Raw genomic sequence first — 23,253 nt, forward strand, 5'->3', positions numbered from 1 at the left:
ACCGCTGAACAAATCCTTCCGTCTTTTGCTGGTTGAGTGCAGTGAAGAAGGTAGTAGCTCTACCTTCAGAAGGTGCGCAGATCACTATAATATGTAAGGTAATATTCTTTGCCTTTGCCTGAATAAAAACATTTTTTTATATTGAAACATCTACTTTTATTTCAATACATTTACGCTGATGGATCAATGTTTTTATTTATCATAAGTAACCCAAGGATCACAGTACAAGAGTTGCAGTATTGGGGTCACAAAGCCAAAAAAATGCCAAATGTCAAAGGAATTATGACTGGAAGCGAGTGCTATGGTCAGATGAGACCAAAATATAACGTTTTGGCCATACACACCATCAATATGTTTGGCAGCAAAATGGAATGCATACAAGGAGAGGCACCTCATACCTACTATCAAATATAGGGGTGGGTCATTGATGTTTTAGAGAGGTTTTGCTGCCAGTGGTCCATGGGTACTATTTAAGATCAATGGCACAATGAATTCAACAAAGTAGCAAGAAATCTAGGCAGAAACTCTGGTTGCCTCTGCTAGGAAGCTGAGATTTAGGTAGATTGTTCAGCAGGACAATGACTCCAAGCATACATCACAATCCACATATAAATGCTGTAGTGTGGCAAAGTAAAAACTACAACCATGTTCTGCGAAGGCCATTTCAGTCTCCAGACTTTAATCCCACGAAAAACCTGTGGTCTGAACCGAAGAGGGGGGTATCCCAAGGATATCAATGATTATGAAAAGTTCTGCATAGAGGAATGGTCAAAAATCCCTCCAAATGTGTTCTCAAAACTTATCACACATAATAGGAAAACATTCATGGCAGTCATCTTTGCCAGGGGTGTTTGCAAAGTATTAAACCAGGAGTGCCAATTGTGGAACCTGTTTTTTGGAGAAATACATTTTATATTTGAAAAAAAGAAGACTGCTTGGTTCAATCGAATCATTAATAAAGCACCCCACTTTCCACATGTTTAAAGCATTTTCTTTTGTGTATATTTATCAATGGTGCCAATAACTGTGGAGTCCACTGCACACAACTATTTTAGTGGGGATTTTCTGAAAGAACATAAAATGTGCTTACAAACTTGAAAAAACTAAAAAAAACTAAACATAAAACACAAACGCTGAATAAAAACAGAAACCCAAAGCATCAGGTATTTTAAAAAAGTACTTTAAGCAAAGCAGCCAAAAGCAAGTTTCAATAAATGTCAAGACCTCAATTACTGCAGACTTGTTTTCTAACAAAGTGTTCCATAGTTTATGGGCTGCATAGCTCAGAAGCCTGCCAGGTCACCCTGTCTTCAGCAAGGTTCTGTCCACACAAAGGAAGCCCTTATCTGATGAACACCTGGCAACTTACTGTGGGAGGGAGGAAATGAGCACTGGGGGTCGGGTGGGGTTAGGCTGGGGTTGGGCATTAGATAATAGAAGATAATGTGTGTTGTATCTGGTGTGAAAAATATTTTCACTTTACGCAGCAATTTCTAGTGTGCAGGCCAAGGTCTCAGCACACCAGTCACCCCAGTATACACTCAGTTAGCATTTTATTAGGCATTTGAGACTTATTGGTCTTCTGCCGATTTAGCCTATCTACTTAAGAGGTTTGAGGCATTCTGCATACCACTGTTGTAATCTGTGGTTATTCACGTTACTGTCACCTTCCTGTCAGCTTTGACCGGTCTGGCACTTCTCCTCTGACCTCTCATTAACAATGCATTAAAGCCCACATAACTGCTGCTCACTGGATGTTTTTTGCTTTTCGTACCATTTCCCGCAAACTCTAGAGACTGTTATGCGTGAAAGGAGATCAGCAGTTTCTGAGATACTCAAACCACCCTGTCTGGCACCAACAATCATTCCACAATCAGTCGCGTTGATCACATTTCTTTACAATTCTGACATTTGGTCTGAACAACAGCTGAAGCTCTTTACCACATCCGCATGCTTGTATGCATTCAGTTGCTGCCACATGATTTGCTGATTAAATATTTGCATTAACAAGCTGGTGTAAAAGGTCTACCTAATAAATTGCTCACTGAGTATGTAACCACAGACACCATTATAGGAAACCATTATGCAGAGTTTGAATGGCTGTAGCCCTTCAATTGTGGGAATGCCACTTTTAAAAATCAGCTGAGGAATTATGCCTTAGAAGACACATACCATGTCATTCCCTCCCAAGAATCTAAAGCTACCAAAATTAAGCAACTACCAAAAGTGTGAAAGAATTAAGCTGTACAACATTTCTGTACACAGCAATTCAAGAAAGCATGACAGTGCCCAGCCATTCTTTCAGCATTCCTGATGCACACATTTGATAGCTGCAAAAATATTGAAAAGTTGGCTATCAAAGCCTCTAAAAATTGAGAAAATATTTTATCTTCTTTAAAAAGACATCAGTTCCGTTAACACACCATTAACACCATTGTGCAAACTCATGTTTGTGTACATAATACCACTATATTTGAATGCGGTTGAATACAATTCAGCACAGAAGTATACCAAATCAGAAAAAAGCAGACGGAGGATGTTCCGTTTAATAATATTATCCAGGAAAAACTGAGTCATAGATGGAGACTTTATTTGTTGAGTAATCACAACTCTCAAAAAGGTCCCAAACACCCAGTTTCCACAAAACATCTTCTATGGGCCAAGTAATACAATCTGAACATTAGGTCAGATCTACAATGCACACAGCACAGGAATTAAATACTCTCCATCAAGCTACATTTTCTGCATTATTTGCAGAAACAAACTTCAAGTACTTCAAGTACTGCTTTATTCTGCATAAACAAAGTAATTAGACAAAAAAGTACAGTAGAACCTCAGAGATCCAAACCTCAGGTGAACTGAACAGGGGATAGAGCAGGAAGTATTGCATTCATACAAAATGACGACTGCAAAACACAAATGAGTAACTATTCATTGAGAATAAACTAGAAATTATCAGAATTACACAAGGGAGTGAGCTGACCGGCTGTTGCTAAAGAGAAACCTACCATTTTTGACAAAGGACAGGCCAAATATTGTTAGTAATTTGCACTTTATATGACAGCCACTGATAAATTTCAGATGTATTTGGTTCTCTGAGGTACTACCATAGACACACAAAGTATTCCCCATTACAAAGTCATTTGTGGCGTAATGTGATGATTCACACCGTTCCAAGACCAAGGGACAGAAATGGCAAATGCATATCCAAATCAGACTAACATCTATTACACAAGCTCATTAACCCTCACTTACAGGCCTGCAGGTCCCACAGCTTGCTTTGTAGAATACAATTTGACCCAAACTGGTGTACTGCTGACCCAGTGCTATTCAATGCATCATGTTATAAACCAGGAAAGACGCCAAAAAGAAAAAGAAATAAAGTCTGTCTCGTCAGGTTCAGACAATGAGCAAGTGAAACATGGGGGGAGAAAGAAAAGAAAAAAAAAAAAGAAAGAAAAAAACCTTTGTATAAAAACACCTGAAGGCAGAGTTTGGTGGCTCAGGGAATAACTCAGTCCCACGACTCTCCGCCTTCGGCGTTGCACTCGAACGCAGGCTGTGGGTCCCTCTGGAGGAGGACAGAGGGAGTTGTCAGTCACAGTTAAGAGTGGCAGAACTACTTCAGCCTGCCTCAATTCCAATGTACACAAGACAACGGTGCAAACTGTGACAAACTGTCAAAATCCAGGGCTTGTGGGCTTCCATTTGAGCAAAATTCAGAAGATGAGGACAAAGGAGCAGAATGCATTAGCATCCTCCAACAAGGTCCAACTTGTCCTACTTAGAACACGTGCAACGTGCTCCTTGGAACAAAAATGTCAACATGCAGCCCTGAAATTAGCATGGTTTTCATTGTATGGTTTATAAAAGCAGACACAAACTCCATTCGATTACACTGACAAATTGGGATGGGATGTGAGCACCTGTAAAAGTAAGGCAATTGTAGACCACTCACCATGTGAGCTACTTATGCAAACTTTGGCCCGCTTCTTTCCAAAAACATTTGACCCTTTTCTGCTGCGCAATGCTACCCCTTACAGGTGCTTTTAAAAACACTGAAAGGCCATCTAACCATATAATTTAAGAACCCATTTGATAATGTCTGCCTTATCCTAGTCTTGCGGGCCCTGTTCCATCTCTCTCAGGTCATATGGTATAACTGAGTCGTTATAGCTAGGCAGATAACCTTTACCTCCAGTGATTCAGACCAGGAAACATTTTTTCTCTGCCAACAATCAAGATCGTGTTTTAAGCTTAGAGAATTCTCTCTGCCAACTCTCTAAGTTTAGAACACAATCTTGATTCTCTTGGGAGAGTTCACAACTGTGAATAAGATTCTTTAACATATTTTTCCACACCTGCATAACAAGAACAGTAATATTTTCCATATCCATTTGCATTCGATTAGGTCACATACTTTGCGGGTGTCCATGGATGCGAACACCTTCCCGCGCGGGTTGAATCCAGTGGTGCCGTGGGCACTAAACGCAATTTCCTCCAGCCAAGAAGGAACTTCCTGTTGGGCCTTTTGACAAGAGAGCAGAGCCAAAGAAGAGGGAGTTACACAAACCAGGAAGCCTTTATAGAAGAATTCATATAATTTAATCCAGTGATATTCATTCCTGGTCCTGGAGAGCCGCAGGGTCTGTTGCTGTTTGAGATTACTCGGCACTTAAATAAAGCAGTCGATTACACAGCGGGCTCTTGGATCTGAATTGGGAGCTGATAGCAAGCCGAGAAGAACCAGCAGACCTCGCAGCTCTCCAGGGCCAGTGTTACGGCCCAACCTCCCCCATTGCATTACATTATTGGCATTTGGCAGACGCTGTCATCCAGAGCGACGTACAGTTGATTAGACTAAGCAGGAGACAATCCTCCCCTGGAGCAATGGAGGGTTAAGGGCCTTGCTCAAAGGCTCAACGGTTGTGCGGATCTGTGCGGCTACACCGGGATTAGAACCACCGACCATGCGTGTCCCAGTCATTTACCTTAACCATTACGCTACAGGAAGTCCAACATCTGATGGGAAACTACAATAGACTATAACCTAAGTAAAATGCCACCAAAACAAAATCTAAAAATCTAAAAATCAAACGCACTAATCAAAAAAACACTTGGCTTAAGAGTATAACCCATAACTCTAAACACTGTTCTTAAAACAAAGCTTTCAGCAAGACTTCTCAAATGTCTAACACTGGAGAGGCCTCCACCATTATTATTTTTTGGCCATGTGATAACTACCAATTAACTGGCAATTAATTTGCCGATTGGCAGCACCTGTTCACTGTATTGCTGCCATCTTGGCCAGGGCTCCCTCGAAAAAGAGATCTTGTAATCTCAATGGGACTCACCTGAATAAATAAAGGTTAAAGGTACAAATCGGTCAAGAGACCTTCTAAGGGTCAAGAGAGGAATAGCAGCAACAAACACCTGCAAACTAGACTGTTCATCCCTCCCCCTTCTCTGTAAACTCGCTGACGTTGAAACGCCATTGGTGGTGGCAATTAGAACCACTTTTCAACCAATAAGCTTGAATTATTGTACAGTTATACAATGTTTTGGTACAGAGTGTTGGGCCGTCAACTGTATATTTTGAAACCAGAATTTAAGGAGTATAAGCGAGTCAACATGTCAGTGACCATTTTTAAATGACACCAGGAATGACGTTCAGAGAAGGAAGGTAAAGATGGTACCCCTGAGAGGACTTTGACGAGGGAGCGTGCCAGCGGGGTGTCGGCGGCGGGGTCGAAGAAGGACACGGCGCGCCCCGTGTTGCCGCAGCGGCCGGTCCTGCCGATGCGGTGCACGTACTCGTCGGCGGCGGACGGGAGGTCGTAGTTCACCACGTGCTGCACGTGCTCCACGTCCAGCCCGCGGGCCGCTACCGACGTGGCCACCAGGACGGGGCACCTGCCCGTGCGGAAGTCCCCCAGAGCCTGCTCCCGCTCCCGCTGCTCCCGGTCGCTACGGAAACCGAAGGCGCGGGGCCGCGTTTTGAGTCGAGTAACCGCCGGCGACGGAGCCCTCCCTTTAACCCTTTCGGCCCTGAGCGCGATACGAAGTGGCGCCACCCAAATCCCCGAAGGGGGTCTTGGGCTTTGGTTGAGAAAATTCAGTAGGGTTTCAATAGGGGCTCAAAGCAATAGTAAAGCAGTCATTTTTGATGGGTTGGAAAGGTATAAGGTTGACTCTCTTGGGATTTTACGGTAGTTATGTTTGAGTGCCGTACGGCACTCGTGGGACTGAAAGGGTTAAATGGTGACCAAATGCCGGTCAATGTGGCAGTCCACGTTAAAATAGCGTAACACGAGATATTAGACTGATCTCAAATCCATTGCCTCAGGTCACAGCACTATGGAATAATGCAAAACTTACCCATGGATGCTGGTGGTAGATATGTTCTCCTGACAGAGAAACGTAGCAATAAAATCAGCTTTCCTTTTCGTCTCTACAAATACCATTGTACGTTCCATACCTGTAACAAGTAGGAAGCGCACATTGGTTTAAGTTGGTTCAACCAAAGGCATCATTTCAAATAACCAATGGTAAATAATAATGCCCTACGCTTGTGTTGTGGCGTCTTATTTACCAGTTGATTGCAGAAGCTCCACCAACTTGTCGCGTTTAGAATACTGGGTGACCTCATACACAATCTGCTCCACATCACTGCAGGCTCCGCCCACCTGACCCACGGCCAGGAAGAGGTAGTCAGTTTTCAGGAAGTCGGCAGCCAACCTGCAACATTAGAAATAGCCATAATTGGCAGGCCGAACCAGACCAACATTCAAAGCTAACATTAATGTTAGCAAGCAAACTTTTTTCTGTTTGCCACAAATGTTCACTGCTCTTGGGTGCCTGAAAAGGAACAACGGAACAAACAAAAATGGCTGACCGTGTCAAGAAAGCAGTTATTTATTACCCCAAAATGACAATTGCTCAGCTTCTTAATATTGGCATCAGACAAACAAAATGTAATCCCGAATTTGAAACATTTCAACCGGAAATGTTAGATGCCAACATGGTTATCCGCGAATGATCTCCTTGTTGAAGGCATGTCAGACACAAACACTGCAGTACCTCTGGATGTCTTCAGGGTAGGTGGCGCTAAACATAAGTGTCTGGCGGTTCTCTTTGGAGGGCATGCCAGGAGAGCCCACCAGCCTCCGCATGTCCGGCTCAAAGCCCATATCCAGCATCCGGTCAGCCTCGTCCAGAACCAGGTACCTCAGCTTACTCAAGGCAATCTAGAACATTCCACACGAGAGAGTGGCTAACATAGCACACATTTAGATGGGCTTCATCCCAGCTTTCCAACAGGTTTCCTTCAGTCACTGGTCATTGAATTAACGTGTTTGTTTTTTTAAAAGGTTAAATTGATTTAAATATGAAACAATATTGCAAACATTTTGCTTAAACGCTCAAATTATAGCACATTGGCTAAATGAAGGGAGCCAGCCCATATGCCTTCAACCTATTTCCATTTCTTGTGTCGATTATACTTTCAATGCTAGTCGTTACCTTTCCTCGTCCGATAATGTCCAGCAATCTGCCCGGCGTCCCACACAGCACGTTGCACCCCTTCAGCACCTCTCGTATGGTGTAGCCTGTGCTGATGCCACCATACACCACCACCGGGCGCACACACGTTCTGAGACAAAACCAGCAAGAAGGCACGTTTCACAAGGACCTACACCCTCGACCTACACCCTCTCGCAAACGTTCAGGTAATCAACAGCCAATGGGGATCCAAATAAACACATCCTCCAGTTCTAGGTTATTGTGAATAGATCAGTTTCAACCACAAAGAGACTGTGACAAACCTCACCAACATGCAGTGCAGTCCATAAGTATTTGGACAGTGACACTCATACAATTGGGGGGGCAGGGCAGACTATGTATAAAAAAGGATTGCAATTCCTACACTATACACCCAATATGGGTATAAAATATTGTGTAAAAACCGCTTGTTTGCTGGAGCACAGATGCGAAAGCAACAAAAAAAAAACAAAAAAACGTGTCACTGTGCTCCTCACCCGAAGGCAAACTTCCGGGCCTCCAGGTAGATCTGGTTGATGAGCTCCCGGGTGGGGGCCACGATGATGGCCTCGGGCTGCTGGACCTCGCTGAAGCGGCTGGCAGCCGCCCCGCCCGCCATCAGCTGGTGCAGGATGGGCAGCAGGAAGGCAGCCTGGAGGAAAGGGGCCAAAAATTACAAAGAAAAATGTACCCCCATTCTTCAACCAACTCCCATACAGCTATTCTCCCGACTCTTAAGGCCCGGACACACCAAACCGACGGTCGGCCGCGGAGCGCCGACAAAGATCGCCTCGCGTCGATACGCGTCGTTAACGACGGCTCCAGGGGCTCCGACGCCGATTCAACATGTTGAGCCCTCCAAAACACGCCGACGGAGTGTCGGCGTGCGGGACACACCGGAAAGACTCGGCCGACAGGGCGCCACCGACGTCCGACGGCCGACCGTCGGTTTGGTGTGTCCGGGCCTTTACTTTTACAATCCCCTCCCCACCTACTCTTATAGTCTGCATGCATTTACACTGAAAGTCTTCTCTAGAATTTTCCAAACGCCACCATTTTGGGAGAGGGGTAGTTAACCCTGGCTAAAGGAGTGTGGGGGCGTGATCCGTGGCGTTCTATTGGCTGACCGTTTTCCCAGAGCCGGTCTGAGCGCACGCCATCAGGTCACGACCCGCTCTGATGATGGGGATGCCGTGTTTCTGGACCGGGGTGGGCTTCACGTAGCCCGACCGGCTCACGTTCCTGGCCAGGGTTTCGCACAGCCCCGCCTCTTCGAACGTCTGCGGGCCAGAGAGAGAGGGCACATCAGCACACAGCTGGGAGAGGCCCCGCAAACTGGGGAGGCCCCGCAAACTGGAGAGGCCCCGCAAACTGGAGAGGCCCCGCAAACTGGAGAGGCCCCGCAAACTGGAGAGGCCCCGCAAACTGGAGAGGCCCCGCAAACTGGAGAGGCCCCGCAAACTGGAGAGGCCCACACCTCCTGGGCACGATGATTGAACTGCGTTCTTCCACATTTGAAAACGAGTTGAAACTGAAGTTAGAGCTGTGCTAGCTTCTGAGATGGCGTATATGCGATATAATCTTTCAGGGGCAATTTTTGAATGAGGGGGATGGCTGGTGCTGTGTAAAATATATACAATTGGAGGAGAATGGAAAATTGACAAACGTTCAGCTGATATACACACCCACTGGTACACAAGGACGTAAAAATCTAAATAGTGAAGTGGATAAAAAAAAACAAAAAAAAAAACATTTAGCCATTTTATTTTTACGTTTACTTAAAGGAGTATTCTTTTCATTATGAAAAATTTACTAAATTGAGTAAAAGTGAATTTTGCTCTCAGCTTGCCTTTCAGGCACCTTGTAGTCGGCACACGTTATTCCAAAAGACGATGAGGAGGACAATGTATAAATCCAATTACAATTTGCTGATTATTCAGTTTAATTTAATTTAATCCAGGGCATCATATTTCGAATAATGACAGGTAGAGGTAAAGACACAATTCAATTAAATTTTTCAATTAAATACAAAAATGCCTCTGTAAAATTAAATCTTTTGGAAAATGAATATTTGGAAATCTCAAATGTGTTCTTTTATACCAACACACACAAAAAAAAATAAGCATATATAATAAAGTCTAGGGTGCCTAAGACTTCTGCAGAGTACTGCATCTTAATTTATTTTTCATTTATAATTTCTGCACTAACAAACAGGCCACTGCAAGGCACTCTGAGACTGCTAAAAGGTGCGGGGGAGGATGCTCAATAAATAAAATGCACTATTACGAACATTGCTATTACATGTCAAGTCTGGCCACACCGTTTCTGTGTTACCGCCCGCCTGCTCACCACGACAGCCTGAGGAGGGTTGCTGCCACTGACGTCCACTAAGATCTCATCGTACTTGTCGAAGTTGATCCCCGTCTCGTAGTGAGCGAAAATGGAGTCCTCTTCTTCAGGGGGTGGAGGGGGGACATAAATGACCTTCGGACCTGAAGGAGAGACCAGTGGTGAAACCCCCAACACGCAGAATCCATTAGCCATTAGCCGCATTTCTGGGTACACATTTTTTACTAAACCAAACAATAATAAAGTGCAAAGTGTACCCTCAAATAAATACTCCACCATAAACAATCTCCAATCCGTTGAAAAATATTTACATTTTAACATTTAAGCAAAAACCTTTAGCACACACAAAAACATGACCAATCCATTTGTCATGCTAATTGTTTTGGGCCAACCAATGGTTGTGTTATTGCATTTGCACGTGCTGAAAGTCTTTGTAAATCAATCCCTTAGTTTATTATATTGGTTGCTATAAACACTTGGCTTCCGATTTCTCAAAAACAATGTACTGCTATCTGAGGAATTGACATTGCCATAACCCGAATGGACCTACCGCCATCCTCTGCTTCACCCTTCTGGCCAGAATTAAAAGATTGACCTAAGAAATGAACAAAGTTAATTTTCACACAAGGATCTCATTGAAGGTTCAGCAATTTAAATAATGTGCTGGACAGAATAAATCAGGTCACATGAAAGGATTTTATCACTCATTATGAGCTATACTGAACCTCTTGAGAAAACCTCTTCATCTCGACCTCTATAACCTGAAAGAGAGCATTAGAGTGAGGATGAGTATTTCAAAATACTTTGGTCTAATCAGTTATAGCCATGACATACAGAACTGAGCTTTCTAACTGTCGGATGACAACTGGTCCTGCCCCTGAATGGTTAATGTTCAACTGATATAATAAACCCAAATCAAATTACATATTTAATTAATGATTAAACTGAAAAAAGTGTGACGATGTATGGTCAGGATTTGCAGAAATCTGTGATGAGTGCTTATACATTACTAAAAACTGCATTTTACCTCCACCACCACCAAATCCTCCTCTTCGACCCCCTCTTCTTCCTCCCCCGCCACCTCGGTCATCACGGTCTAAACAAAGTGACAAGCTTTTCATCATCACAAATTAAACTAACAAAATGGCCTGGCCTACTCCAGATCTGTTGGGATCTTTCAATGATTAAGCAGACTAAATTCCCTGATCTTTCGAGATGTGATTTGAAATACTGGTTTAACGGGTGCCATCTGCTGGCTGGAAGGCAGCATTACAGAAGTTACACGTTCCTAGCGCATTTTTTGGGGTTCAATACTTTTCCAGGATTTCCCTGCATCACCTTTTTATGTTACACATATACATATTAATAGATTCTTCCATTTTCTTGCTTCAAACAGAAGTATACATTTTACATATGTATAACAAACTGGTCCACATAATGCAACAGGTGTTGGTAAAAGTTTTCAAAAGAAATAAACCCTTGGAAAAGAATGCATATAACCAAAGAGAAATTGGTCTATTGGCAAAAGTCAAAAAACGATTAAAGATATTTCCCGTATTCATATCCCAATATGCTTACTGGACAGTACAGCAGGATGTTTAATTAATCTGCTAAAAGAACCCTGAATTTGTAATAACAAGTATTAAAGATGAAGGTATCATTGCTGCAGCAGCAGATACACAATCATCAACATCACATACTGTACCAAACAAAGTTTGCAACTTCTTGGCAAACCCTACTTTGCAAAAGCAGCCAAGTTCTGTTTGATCTTTTAATCCGTCTTTGCTACGGCAGTTCAAGGTTGTTCCGAAAACACGCTGATACACCGTTTCCCATGCCAAGAAGTGATGTGTTGACTTGTTACATTAAAACGATCTTTCTCTGTAATTAAATGTACAGTTTGATATCGTACTTAAGTGAACTTTATCATGGTGAGGAATAGGTCATAGTTTTGTAACGGTTGTAGCGTAATCAATTGTACAAGTTGTGCTTCTTGAAACATTACGGGCTAGGTTCAAAGACAGAGAATCTCCATTCAAATTTTTATTTAATCCTGTACTAGGTTTAATCTGTATCAGTGAAACTGGCCCTAAAAATCCAGTGTAAACTAAGCCCTATAACTTAGACATCATTAGCGAAGTTGGGAGTCAAGTCTGGGGCCCAAGTCAGCCAAGGTTTCGTGGTTTGCGCTGAATTAGCACCCCATAGTGTTGTGGAAGTCAGGGTGCAGGCAGTTCACCAGCCATGGTGAAAGAGTGCGGTTAAGTTAAGTCAGTACCCTGTGTAGCGTGAGGGGAGGATAATGGTCCCTGGCTTGTGGTTAAATGTAGCGTTGGTGTATGTTTCACTGCAGTGCCTCCGCATATGTGCAGCGCGGTGCAGCTGCGACATGAGGATCCAAAAAGGGAGCTAGTGGGAGGAGTCCATGTTGAAATTACCCTGACTGAAGCCCCCAGGACGGCCACCTCTTCCTCCGACACTGCCACCGAACCCTGGAGTTCAGACATGAACATCGCCGTTAACAACGCATCGCAACACATCGCACTGACAAACAGCCCGAAGGCTACCTGCGATAATGCCATCCTGCCTCACAAGAGACATCAGAAACAAAACCGCAATCACAGACCCATCAGCTGAGACCCATCAGCTTTGTCATGTGTAAGGGTCATTTTCTTAATTGACAATGTGTGTTAACAAAGACGATCACGGGATTAAAAATAACCTTTATCTTTATTACAAATTGGACCATGTATGCTGAATTAAGTCCTTAGGATATATGCTCTAAGAATCTTCCTCTGTCTCTCTTTCAAACATACAGCCTGTGAGATTAATGTCTCTGCTTTTCCTGGCTTGCACATTCCGATCTATTGGCAAAGTTGGAGTTTATCTGGAGACTAAATAATAAGAATCCTGGGTTGTCAGCATCATGTCGTCCTTGTTCGTCTCCGCCCTTGTGGAAAAGTATGTATAAGAGTCTTACTATGTCTGATTCAAATCAGAGCCGGTAAGCTCTCTCACTTTGTCATTTATTTGAAAATAAATAAGAAAGTTAAACTCAACTATATTGTTTTTACTGTGGATCTGTTTCATCAGACGATGCTCACCTGTGACATGTAAAAATGGCGTTTTCCCTGAGACATGCAACACATTTTCCTCAATAATTCAGACGTAATAAAGGGTTAACTTAGGTCACATACGTAATCCTTTTGGATTCAAATACTTTTCCGTGCTCGATTGATCTTGCCTGGTGCAACAGAGTTAGCACTTTTTGAGCGCATTTCATTGGTCCAAGACACCAGACAAGCTCACTAAAGCGTAGAAAAGTACTTGAATCCGAAACACTCAGGGACACCCGAGAACTAACACTGCCAGGGCCAGCCCCAGAATTAACACTCGCAGGGCCATAACGTCACCAGCTGCAGAAAAGAATGCGGAGCACTAAAACCACTAAAACCAGACGCATTGGCACCAGTGTGCCGGTCGTTGGGAGATTCAACAAGCAATCCCCAAGATGCTCGGGCCATTCCCTCTGCAGTCTGCCGGCACGTCCACAAGCAGTTGGCGAGTGTTCGACAACATAGTAATTGTGCCACTTGCCCCACAGCAGTTCAGGACAAAGTTTCTCAGCGAGACTTTCTTCTGAAATGCAAGGGCTTGATACGAGCCTGACTGGATACAACTCGCCAAGGACTTCCAAAACGGCCGGCCAAGGAATTAACACTAAGATCTAAACCATCAATCACCAGTATCCCCCCTCAGAGACAGGAAACAGGACAGACCAAAGTATCTAAATAAATTCAATGGCTAAAACAAATGAGGATGTTTTCAATATGAACACCATACAGTAAGGTTATCTGCAAGCTCAACGATCACAAAAACCTTCATAACCAAAATGCGCCTTTTACAGTCTATAGTCATTTTCTATGTGAACACGTACACAAAGCAAATTCATACCATCGTTTCCATCATCGTCGTTCCCTGCCAAAGAGAAAAAGACTGTAGTGGGAAATCATATCACAGAAAGATCATATCGTTTCCATTTTATACCCCACAGAAAAGCCACACACCTGAAGAGTATGAGTACCCTCTGCCTCCTCCCTGCGTACCCCTTCCACCTATGCAACACACACAAACGAACACGCATTGTAAATTTCTCTTGACCAAGACCAGGTGGAAAAAGGCACTTCTAAGCAACATCGACTCCTTGCCTCGTCCACCACCTCTCGCTCTGAAGCCACCCCCGCCAGTGTTCCAGGAGCCATTGTCTGAAAAACAAATACACCAAATCCCATTCCATTTTTTCCTTTCTTAAATGTTATTTATTTATCGGCCATTGCATTACATTATTGGCATTTAGCAAACACTCTTATCCAGAGCGACGTACAGTTGATTAGACTAAGCAGGGGACAATCCTCCCCTGGAGCAATGCAGGGTTAAGGGCCTCGCTCAAGGGCCCAACAGCTGTGCTGATCTTATTGTGGCTACACCGGGATTAGAACCACCGACCTTGCGTGTCCCAGTCATTTACCTTAACCACTACGCTACAGGCTGCCTCCTAGACCTTCCTTCTGAAGCAAAGAAATGCATCCTCTGCATTTGACCCATCCTAGTTACTTAGGGCTTGAACCCAGGAACTTCGTGCCGTTAGGATTCTTTTGCACTTTTGCATTACTTTGCACATGCAGACTGATGAAGAGACACTGACAAATCCCTCAAAAGAATTCTGGTTTATTTGCAATGTGCAAGGGAGACAAACTCAGAACATTCTGGCAGTCAGTGCTGAGAACACCTCTGAAGACTTGTGTGTGGTGTGTTTATATCCAGTCATGGATATCAAAGAGTTAAAAAGAAGTAGCAAGCAGGAGATAAATTGCTTTGCCCCTCTGTGGAGACCCTTGTGAAGCCATTTAGCAAGTGGGTGACATCACTGTTGCAGACACTATAGAGACACTCATCACAGGGAACTGATGATAATACAACTGGGATCCTATCAAAATGTTTTGGGAACTTAAAACGTCTTGAAAGTATATAAACACAGTTTGAGGGAGAAAGCTCAAAAGCACATTATCAATAAAGTTATGGTGTCACCCAAGCTGAGCAGCCATGAAAAAAAATATTAAAAGAATAAATAAATAAACATACTGTAGATACCTTCAGGATTTCCATTGCCATCATAATCTGTGGTGCGAGAAGGAAAATAAAATAAAACCATGAGACCAAAGCTTGCATTCAGCTTACTTTACAGCATCACAAAGCAAAACAGCATTCAAATCCAAGGACAGGTAAACAGAACAAATTTTCATTTGAAGAAAAGTATAGGCAAGATATGATTTCTTTGGGGGTGCTAGTAGTAGCATAGTAGCATAATGGTTAGACCGGTTGGGCTTCATTGGCGCTGCCGTTATACAGTTGAGCAAAGGGGCTGAACCTGTATTTCTTCAGTAAATTACCCAGCTTTATGGATTGGATGTGAAACGCGAGTTGTGCAATTGGGAGAGGAGTGTCATGGACTCGCCTCTGCTTCTATTGCGTCCTCCAAAACCCCCGCCTCCATTGTCCCAGGAGCTGCCTTCATCATCTAAACCCCATAAAGGCTTCATCAATTATCACAATGGCTAACAATAACAATAAAAAAAATAAAAAAATAACTACTCCTGGTGGACAGAAATAAGTATGTGTCTGTCTCTATATGGCTTAATTATCTCAAGATCGAGAAATGCTTGTTTAACCCATTGTCAAACCAACTGCTGTACAAACTTTTTCAATAGGACACCCTCTTCCCTGACAGTTGAAAATGGACTCACCCCTGCGTCTATTGCGTCCAGAACCACCACCGCCCTTGTCCCAGGAGCTGCCTTCATTATCTAAATACAATGAAGGCTTTAAAGACTGATTTCACAGTAAAGTATCCAGCTAAATCAATGGATTGAATGTAAAATGCAAGTTGTGGAAGTGGAACAAGAGTGCACTTTCAAGAATGTTTAACTTCTCAAAATAACTGAAAGACAATTAAAAACAGGCTCACCTCCATCCCCATTGGCCTCTCCAAAACAATCTCCTCCACTGTTCCAGGAGCTGCTTTCATCATCTAAACACAGGAAAGGCCTTCTAAAGGTTCAGTTCCACTGAAAACAGTCAAATTTACCTTTTTAGGTTTACTGCTGCAAATCATCCCTCAACTATTCAACTTTCAGGATATATTAAAGGACTCATTTATAGAACCATTTTTCTCAGTGCATAGTCATGCATGAAACTTTGCAAGCATTTACATATCCATTAGTGTTTTGAGCCAATTATTTCCTTGTTATAAGCTTTAGGGGCGGGTACAGCATCACAAATCTCATCATTAGATCCTGAAATTTCATCTTATTTCTTCATGAAAAAACCCACATTTATAGAAAAATGACTATTGGGTAATGGTGGTGAAAAATCTATCTTCAAAAAGTTATAATGATATATTACTTAGTTCAGATTATGCTACAAAAATGTTCGAATTTGTAATTTGCAAAAGTATGCAAATGAGCTAATTCACATATTTCATCGGGACTTATCTTTTCAAGTCCATAGCTCATGATAATTGAAGTAAGGACCTCTGAAATGATCTGGAAGACCAAATATGTGTATTCTTTGGAAAATAACATTAGACGTACTCTAAACATGCACCCATGCACTAAACTCCATCTGCAAGCTAAATGAGAAATGAGTGACAGTGCACATGTGTGTTCAGCACGGTGACTGTCCTGTAAATGACTGTACTGTAGACGCTTGCATGGCAACAATATCACAAATTCAAAAACTGCAATTACTAAACGCGAACAGTGTCAATCATAAGACTGATTCAATGGGCGCATGCAAACTTGCCACCCGGATTACAATGACAAATTTGCCTCGACTGAACCCGGTAAACCACATTCCATTCAGTCTCATTAACACACGTGCACACAGCCTTTCCCTGGAGCTTATTAAAGAGAAGGATGAGCTCACTGCCACCCTAAAGAGCTCTCCAAATCTGCACATTAAAAACAAGCTCAAGACAAATGACAGCCAAACACCATAACATTACATTATTTGCATTTGGCAGACGCTCTTATCCAGAGCGACGCACAGTTGATTAGACTAAGCAGGAGACAATCCTCCCCTGGAGCAATGCAGGGTTAAGGGCCTTGCTCAAGGGCCCAACAGCTGTGCGGATCTTATTGTGGCTACACTGGGATTAGAACCACCGACCTTGCGTGTCCCAGTCATTTACCTTAACCACTATGCTACAGGCCACCCAGAGTGCATAAGAGAGGAAGATGAGTGAGATAAAAACGGGCAAATACAGAATCGTACCTGCGGAACTCCTTAACCCGCTTCCCCTTGAAACTAGGCAGAGAAACCGGAGAAGATTAAGATTAAGGCAGTAGGCACAGGTCAAAGTCTCAGTTAAATATGTTAAGTATTTAACAAAAAAGTAAGTACCGGGGAAAACTTTACAAAAGAAATGAGAACGTGCATATGCTCACCGTTGCCACGCCCTCGAAACCCACCAAAGCAGCCCCCTTCATCTAAAGACCAGAAAGACATTCTAATGGTAAATGGACAATGGCCTGCATTGATATAGTGCCTTTATCCAAAGCGCTGTACAATTGATGCTCCTCGTTCACCCATTCACACACCAATGGCCACCATGCAAGGCACCAAACCGCTCGTGACATTACATTAGGAGCAATTGGGGGTTAGGGGTCTTGCTCAGGGACTCTGACAGACCCAGGGCGGGATCGAACCGGCAACCCTCCGACTGCCAGATGACAACCCTTACCTCCGAGCCAATGTCGCCCCAAAAAAAGTCCGAATAAAAGAAAGACATTCAAGACAACCCCAGGTAAAAAGGTCAAGGGCCATCAATCTATGCTCACACATTACAAATCATAACAAGGACTCGAGTCTACAGGTGACTGCCAACTGCAAGCGGGACTGCTAATACAATGATGCCTTGTGCCAAAGACACCAGGAGAAACAAGCCAAATGTAAAAATGCACTCACCTCTACACCCGTCTCTTCCTCCAAACCTCCCTCCCCCACTGTTCCAAGAGCTGTCAGTGATGTCTAAACAAAATGGAAACGTATGATATTCTTTTGTTGATCATAAACTGAAATCTTTCTTCGGGACAAATGAAGGGTACAAGCCCTTTAGGTGAAGAGGACAAATACTCAGTACAATACATGAGTATGGCTTTGCTTTTTACACTTATCCATGACTTTGAGGAAACGTTACAGAGCACAATACACCAAAAGAGCACTGTACGCCATTGTAAAGCCAAATCAAAATGGAAGATTAATGGCTAGACTAAGACTAAATGGAAAAAGGATGAGTATTCAAAGGAGTGGGGGGGGGGGTTAAAATGGACTCACCTTTGCCTTTATTGCCTCCTCCATTGTCCCAGGAGCTGCCTTCATCATCTAAACACCATAAAGGCGTTCTTCAGCTTACTCAATACATTTACTTGGTCTATATGAGTGACAGACTGTACACAATGCAGATATAACACACTGCTAATATCTGTGAGCCATCTCGTGTTGGGCACATGTGCATGGAACACAATGCAAAAAGCTCACTAGTCCTGGCTGACAGACATTCAGAACTGTGTCTGTGTGTGTGTATTTGGCTTAATCTCCCCCCCCCCCCCCCCCCCCAACAGCTGCATATGGCTCCTTTGTCAAACCACAGCGAGACATTTTTCACCAAGGATACAGTCTGCAGCTGTAGCTCACGCTTATCGCAATGTCAGATCAAATGAATGATCGGTTACGCCAAAACCGTTCCACAGTGGAGACAGAAAGAAAATGCATCGCTCTAGCATCTCATTCACACGGCCTATGAGCTTCAAAGACAAAACGCTAGAAAACAGGGAACGCCAACAAAATGGAGGACTGGATTTAAAACTGCTGGGGGAAATTCCAAATTCTAAAATGTCTTCCATTATGACTACCAAAACATTATTTTTGCTTGTCTTCACCGTAGAAACTGCTTCCAAATGCCAAGGGAGAGGTGTGTAATTAAGCCAGTGTGATTGCCCCAGACTCAAGTCATTCAACAAGGAAACCACACCTTAGTACATCCATTCACTTAAACAAATAATGTCAGGCATTTTTTACTTCATGATATAATCCGGTTAAGTATGGTTATAAAAATATTTTAAGTACTCACCATTATTTGCCGTGCTGCTGCTTCCTGGATTGGCCTGCAAAAAATAGATATAAAAACTCAACACACTCAAGAAAATGATATGTAGCTACTCCAGATATAATTGTATTTATTTTATGAACAGAACAGACAATTTGCAATTGCCCAAGGAATAAAGATTAAATTTAAACTTTGTACTGTTTGACATTTGATGCATGACAAGTTGAATAGCCTAAGTGTGAGCAAGCAGCCACATTAACTAGGTGTGAGCAAGTAACACCAATGAATTATTCTGAATTAATTACTATTAATATTCATTATCAGTAATCTGTGAGGCCTTACCAGCTCTTCCTCCCAGTTCTCCATGATTTTGCACTATGCTGTGAACACATGCATTAACATTACTTCCACAGATACAAGATTTCACATTTCACAACAAAATAAGCTGCTGAAAATTGATTCCTTGCTTAGTTTGGATGTTGCATTTTGCCCGGATTGCTGAACTCTTTGAGTGGTCTACTGGTGGAATTCCAAATTCCTGGACCATATATGACCAAGTCGAGTCCCTCTTCTAGAGTCCCTAGCTTTAAAACATTTGAAGCTACACTAACATTAAAATCACATGAACATTCATTTTAAGGGTGCTCTTGCAGGGGCTGATTTTGTGAAGCGTGACGTGTTTGGAATGATCCATTTCTGAGGGGTTCTTTTCACATTTATACAAATTTGCAGAATTTCCAAATTGCCTTGTATTTAAAAAGGCCTTCTACAAACACAGGTCTGACAAAACAGCCTATGCCAACGGTTAAGCCAAACAAATTTCAGTATGAGACATTAATACTATGAAAGTATTTCAGAACTGAAATAGAAAACATAAAACATTCTGTGAATCCTGAAGCATTTCCTTCTCTTGACATCTCATGACTATACAGGTAACAAAAGAACAGTAGCCTACTAGTTGGTTGCCGTTGGATTCTTTGAACACAGCTAAGATCCTCCATCAACCAAGAGCTGCCGCTCCCCCAACCCCCCCTGAAATGTGTGCAAAAGAAATATCTTAGTATGACCAGCCAAAGAATAAATATTCTTTGACTGGGTATATTTAGACCAGCGTGAATATACACAGTTTAACCCAAATTAACTTTGACTGGTGAGGAATAGAATTGCTGACTACTCCCCAGAGAGTCATGCCAATTTGCCTGTGTATAACTTAGACAGGCAAAGAGTAGCCCAAGTGTTTTTATCAGGGTTTCTCAATATCTTATGAAATCCAACTAAATACTGTATCTAGCCAAATACTGAACCTCACATAAGCATTCAATATAAACAGATTGAGATCACTATTTAAGAGAAGTCTGGAAACCATGTGACGGTACATCAAATAACAAACTGCTGAAATCCGATTGCAAGTTAAATGAAGTCAAAACTTCATCCAAGATTAAGACGGGACAGTTAAAAGTTACTAAGAAGGCATTTCAGAAACAAATAAAAAAGCAAACATGCATTTCAGAATGCAAGCTCACATACATACATATACACATATATAAAAATTTAAAATGAAATTATTATTTTTTTTTTTTTTTAACTGCTAGGAGAAGAAAGCCATAGATCAGAGCCAAAGGCCTTACCAGAAACCACCCAAAGAACCACAAAGCAATAAACATCTGCTTTTAACAGGCTTGAAAAACGGAAACCCCCATTTAGGTTCGTTATCCATTTACATCTCAGCTGAAGTGCAAGCTCATTGGATAATACCATCTCAGAAGTATGGAATTACGGATGAGAAGGTCATAGTTACCCACCAATTAGGTTTAGATGGACACATGAAAGCTGACAAGACCGTGCACCAAAGAGGCATTTTTATGGCATTTCTAAATGCTAAAGCTCTGACATTCCTGTATAGACTAATAAATTACTTCCCTCAGAAGCATATGCCAGAGCAGCTTGGCTTTGTTTATTTTCGGCCTCAACAGAGACCTTTAATTACCAAAGGATTTCCATTGTGCCTGTCTAGAGGAGAGGGGGAGAGGGAAATTTGCTGGCAATAAGATTCTACAATAGGCACTTACTTAAAGTGAAATGTTGCTGAACTAAAAACAACTACAAAAACATGACTCCTCACATTGTTCTTAAGGTTGAGTAAAGAGTGCCAACTAGCCACATAATTAGCTAGCAATCATTAACAGCTAGAAATTGGACTAGCTAAAATAATCATTAGGATCATTTTCCAAGTCGAACTTTAGATCTACCAAGCTCATACCAGTGATATATTCTGTCAGACAGAATGAAAACTTCGGAATTACACCCAGAACTGCCAATGAGCAAGTTAGCATCTACAGCTACCCAATACAATAACTGACCACAATCCTGCAACATCAAGGGAAACACGAAGTCGCTATTTAGCTGCACAATCTGGCCAGGTGGTTTGACAACGTTAGTCACGAGCTAACTCTAGTTAACAGGCTGGAAGACCCTTTAAGCTATTATAAAAAATAAGTGTAAGTTACTAAATATTTTGATTGTATTGTGCTAAAAATCTAATATCACACATTTTCCTTCACGCAAAAACGGAAGAGTATCACAAAAGCCTACCTTTCCGGACCTTCCTGACCCCCCAATTACCTCCTTCTGAAGAAATCCGGGCGCTGCAGGACGCTAAATTAGCGGCGCGAAGTAGTCACGTGGTATATGTCACATTATAAGAGTAATATTGGAGTTTTGATTCTCTTCTGAGTATTGGCTTCTGAATCTCTACGAAAACATAGAGAGAATTTAGGCCTGCATGCCTATTACCAGGTTAGAAACATTTCGTGGAAAACTTAGCTGACTTGGAAAATATCGGCACAAAACCATGGTGAAAGAAACATAATGTTTCTATAGAAAGTGAACATGGAATCAATGTGTTCTATAATTGTCTTTGAAATATTTAAAAAGTTGGAACCTGATTCAATTTGTTGGATTCGTCAACATTGATGCTGATCAATTCATTGTGTTTGTTTTCAATGAGATCATCAGACCCATGGAGTGTTGTGTTTCCAGTATTCATGGTCTATATTGTGTCTTTACTATACGCATATGACAACATTAATGTAATGAATGTCTCAGAACACATGGATAAGAGCAAGTTATGCATGGCTCACAGTTTCTGCTTGCTCGTGACATGTATCAAAGCTACACTGCGTTATAACACACCAGATAGTGATTTAAATGGCCTATATTTTAATCTGTGGTGTCCACAAACCATCAGTCGCTGCTCCAGAGGGAGGGACTTGGCAGGGTTAGCTGAGGCCTCGGAATCACGGTCACGATTGTGAGACGAGACGTCTTGAAGAAGGCGTGTCGTTCTCCCTCGGGCCGCCAACTCTAATTGGAGTAGAAGGGGTACAATTGGCTACCAAATTGGGAGAAAAAGGGAAAAAAATAATAATAATAATAATAATAATAATAAATAAATAAAAAAAATACAATAACATTGCTTTGTGCTAAAAGATATATTTGTTATTAACTTTTGGTGAAGTTTTCGAATCGACCTGCCTCATGAGGAACACATTGCTATAATACATAAGTGAAAACAAACATCATTCCTACGCAAATGCAATCTGGAAATGGAGATGGAAATGCAATCTCCATGTTTAAATATGCCCCGTGTTAGATTGAGCTCCGGTCTCCCCTACACCACTTAATATAATGTTCATAAATGTACTTGAATATTCACAACTTTCTGTCATTTAAACTCGAAGAGATTATTCTGTAGGCTACTCTTAAACACAAATTCCGTATTCTAGAATGCACTTTTATCGTTGTAGAGTAAATGCTCATACCCAGAGTTACTTCAAATGATTCGGTGTTGTTTCTTCAATCTTGCACATGATTTTAAAAGAGATTATAAAGGTCAGGTGTTTTATGCTACAGAGGGTGGGACATTGGGGGACATCCCGGTCTTTAGATCAGCAAGCTATTTCTCTGTGTCGAGCCATGAAGATACTTATTTACTCTTACGCACCATGTGAAGTATAAGCACAGCCAGTGTGTCACTAAAGCAATTTAAATAGAGATTTTGTAGCCCCCATTTGTCAATGACCCCCAGATAGTATTAGATACCAAGATACTCATTTCACTAACATTAGCGTCACAGTTTAAAGTGAGATATTATATACATGCTTCATCTTAAATTGTAATTGAATACGAACAATTAAGGC

General features: G+C 42.1%; 1 protein-coding gene across 4 annotated transcripts; it reads right to left on the minus strand.

Annotated features, from left to right (window-relative positions):
• Window positions 1-2,636: 2,636 nt before the first annotated feature.
• On the minus strand, window positions 2,637-22,348 carry LOC133140121 (ATP-dependent RNA helicase DDX4-like). Of its 4 annotated transcripts, none has more exons than XM_061259719.1 (29): window positions 22,296-22,348; window positions 21,647-21,805; window positions 19,397-19,434; window positions 19,079-19,112; window positions 18,283-18,330; window positions 17,914-17,976; window positions 17,394-17,435; window positions 17,221-17,253; window positions 15,914-15,976; window positions 15,693-15,752; window positions 15,404-15,466; window positions 15,031-15,066; window positions 14,097-14,153; window positions 13,956-14,003; window positions 13,843-13,866; window positions 12,327-12,380; window positions 10,916-10,984; window positions 10,614-10,649; window positions 10,439-10,483; window positions 9,889-10,031; window positions 8,667-8,819; window positions 8,037-8,191; window positions 7,522-7,651; window positions 7,081-7,247; window positions 6,593-6,738; window positions 6,379-6,478; window positions 5,697-5,967; window positions 4,421-4,528; window positions 2,637-3,571 (listed from the first exon to the last, which is right to left on the minus strand). In XM_061259719.1, the coding sequence occupies exons 3-29, from the start codon at window positions 19,418-19,420 to the stop codon at window positions 3,515-3,517; spliced, it is 2,229 nt and encodes a 742-aa protein (XP_061115703.1). In that variant the 5' UTR covers window positions 19,421-19,434; window positions 21,647-21,805; window positions 22,296-22,348; the 3' UTR covers window positions 2,637-3,514. The 4 variants fall into 4 exon arrangements, with proteins under 4 accessions (XP_061115703.1, XP_061115704.1, XP_061115701.1 ...); XM_061259720.1 differs by lacking the exon at window positions 22,296-22,348 and adding an exon at window positions 20,010-20,086 and having other exon boundaries at window positions 15,040-15,066; window positions 21,647-21,678; XM_061259717.1 differs by lacking the exon at window positions 22,296-22,348 and adding an exon at window positions 20,010-20,086 and having other exon boundaries at window positions 21,647-21,678.
• Between the last annotated feature and the right edge of the window lie 905 nt (window positions 22,349-23,253).

This window comes from Conger conger, chromosome 11 (genome assembly GCF_963514075.1).
Source record: "Conger conger chromosome 11, fConCon1.1, whole genome shotgun sequence".
Classification (NCBI taxonomy): Eukaryota; Metazoa; Chordata; class Actinopteri; order Anguilliformes; family Congridae; genus Conger; species Conger conger.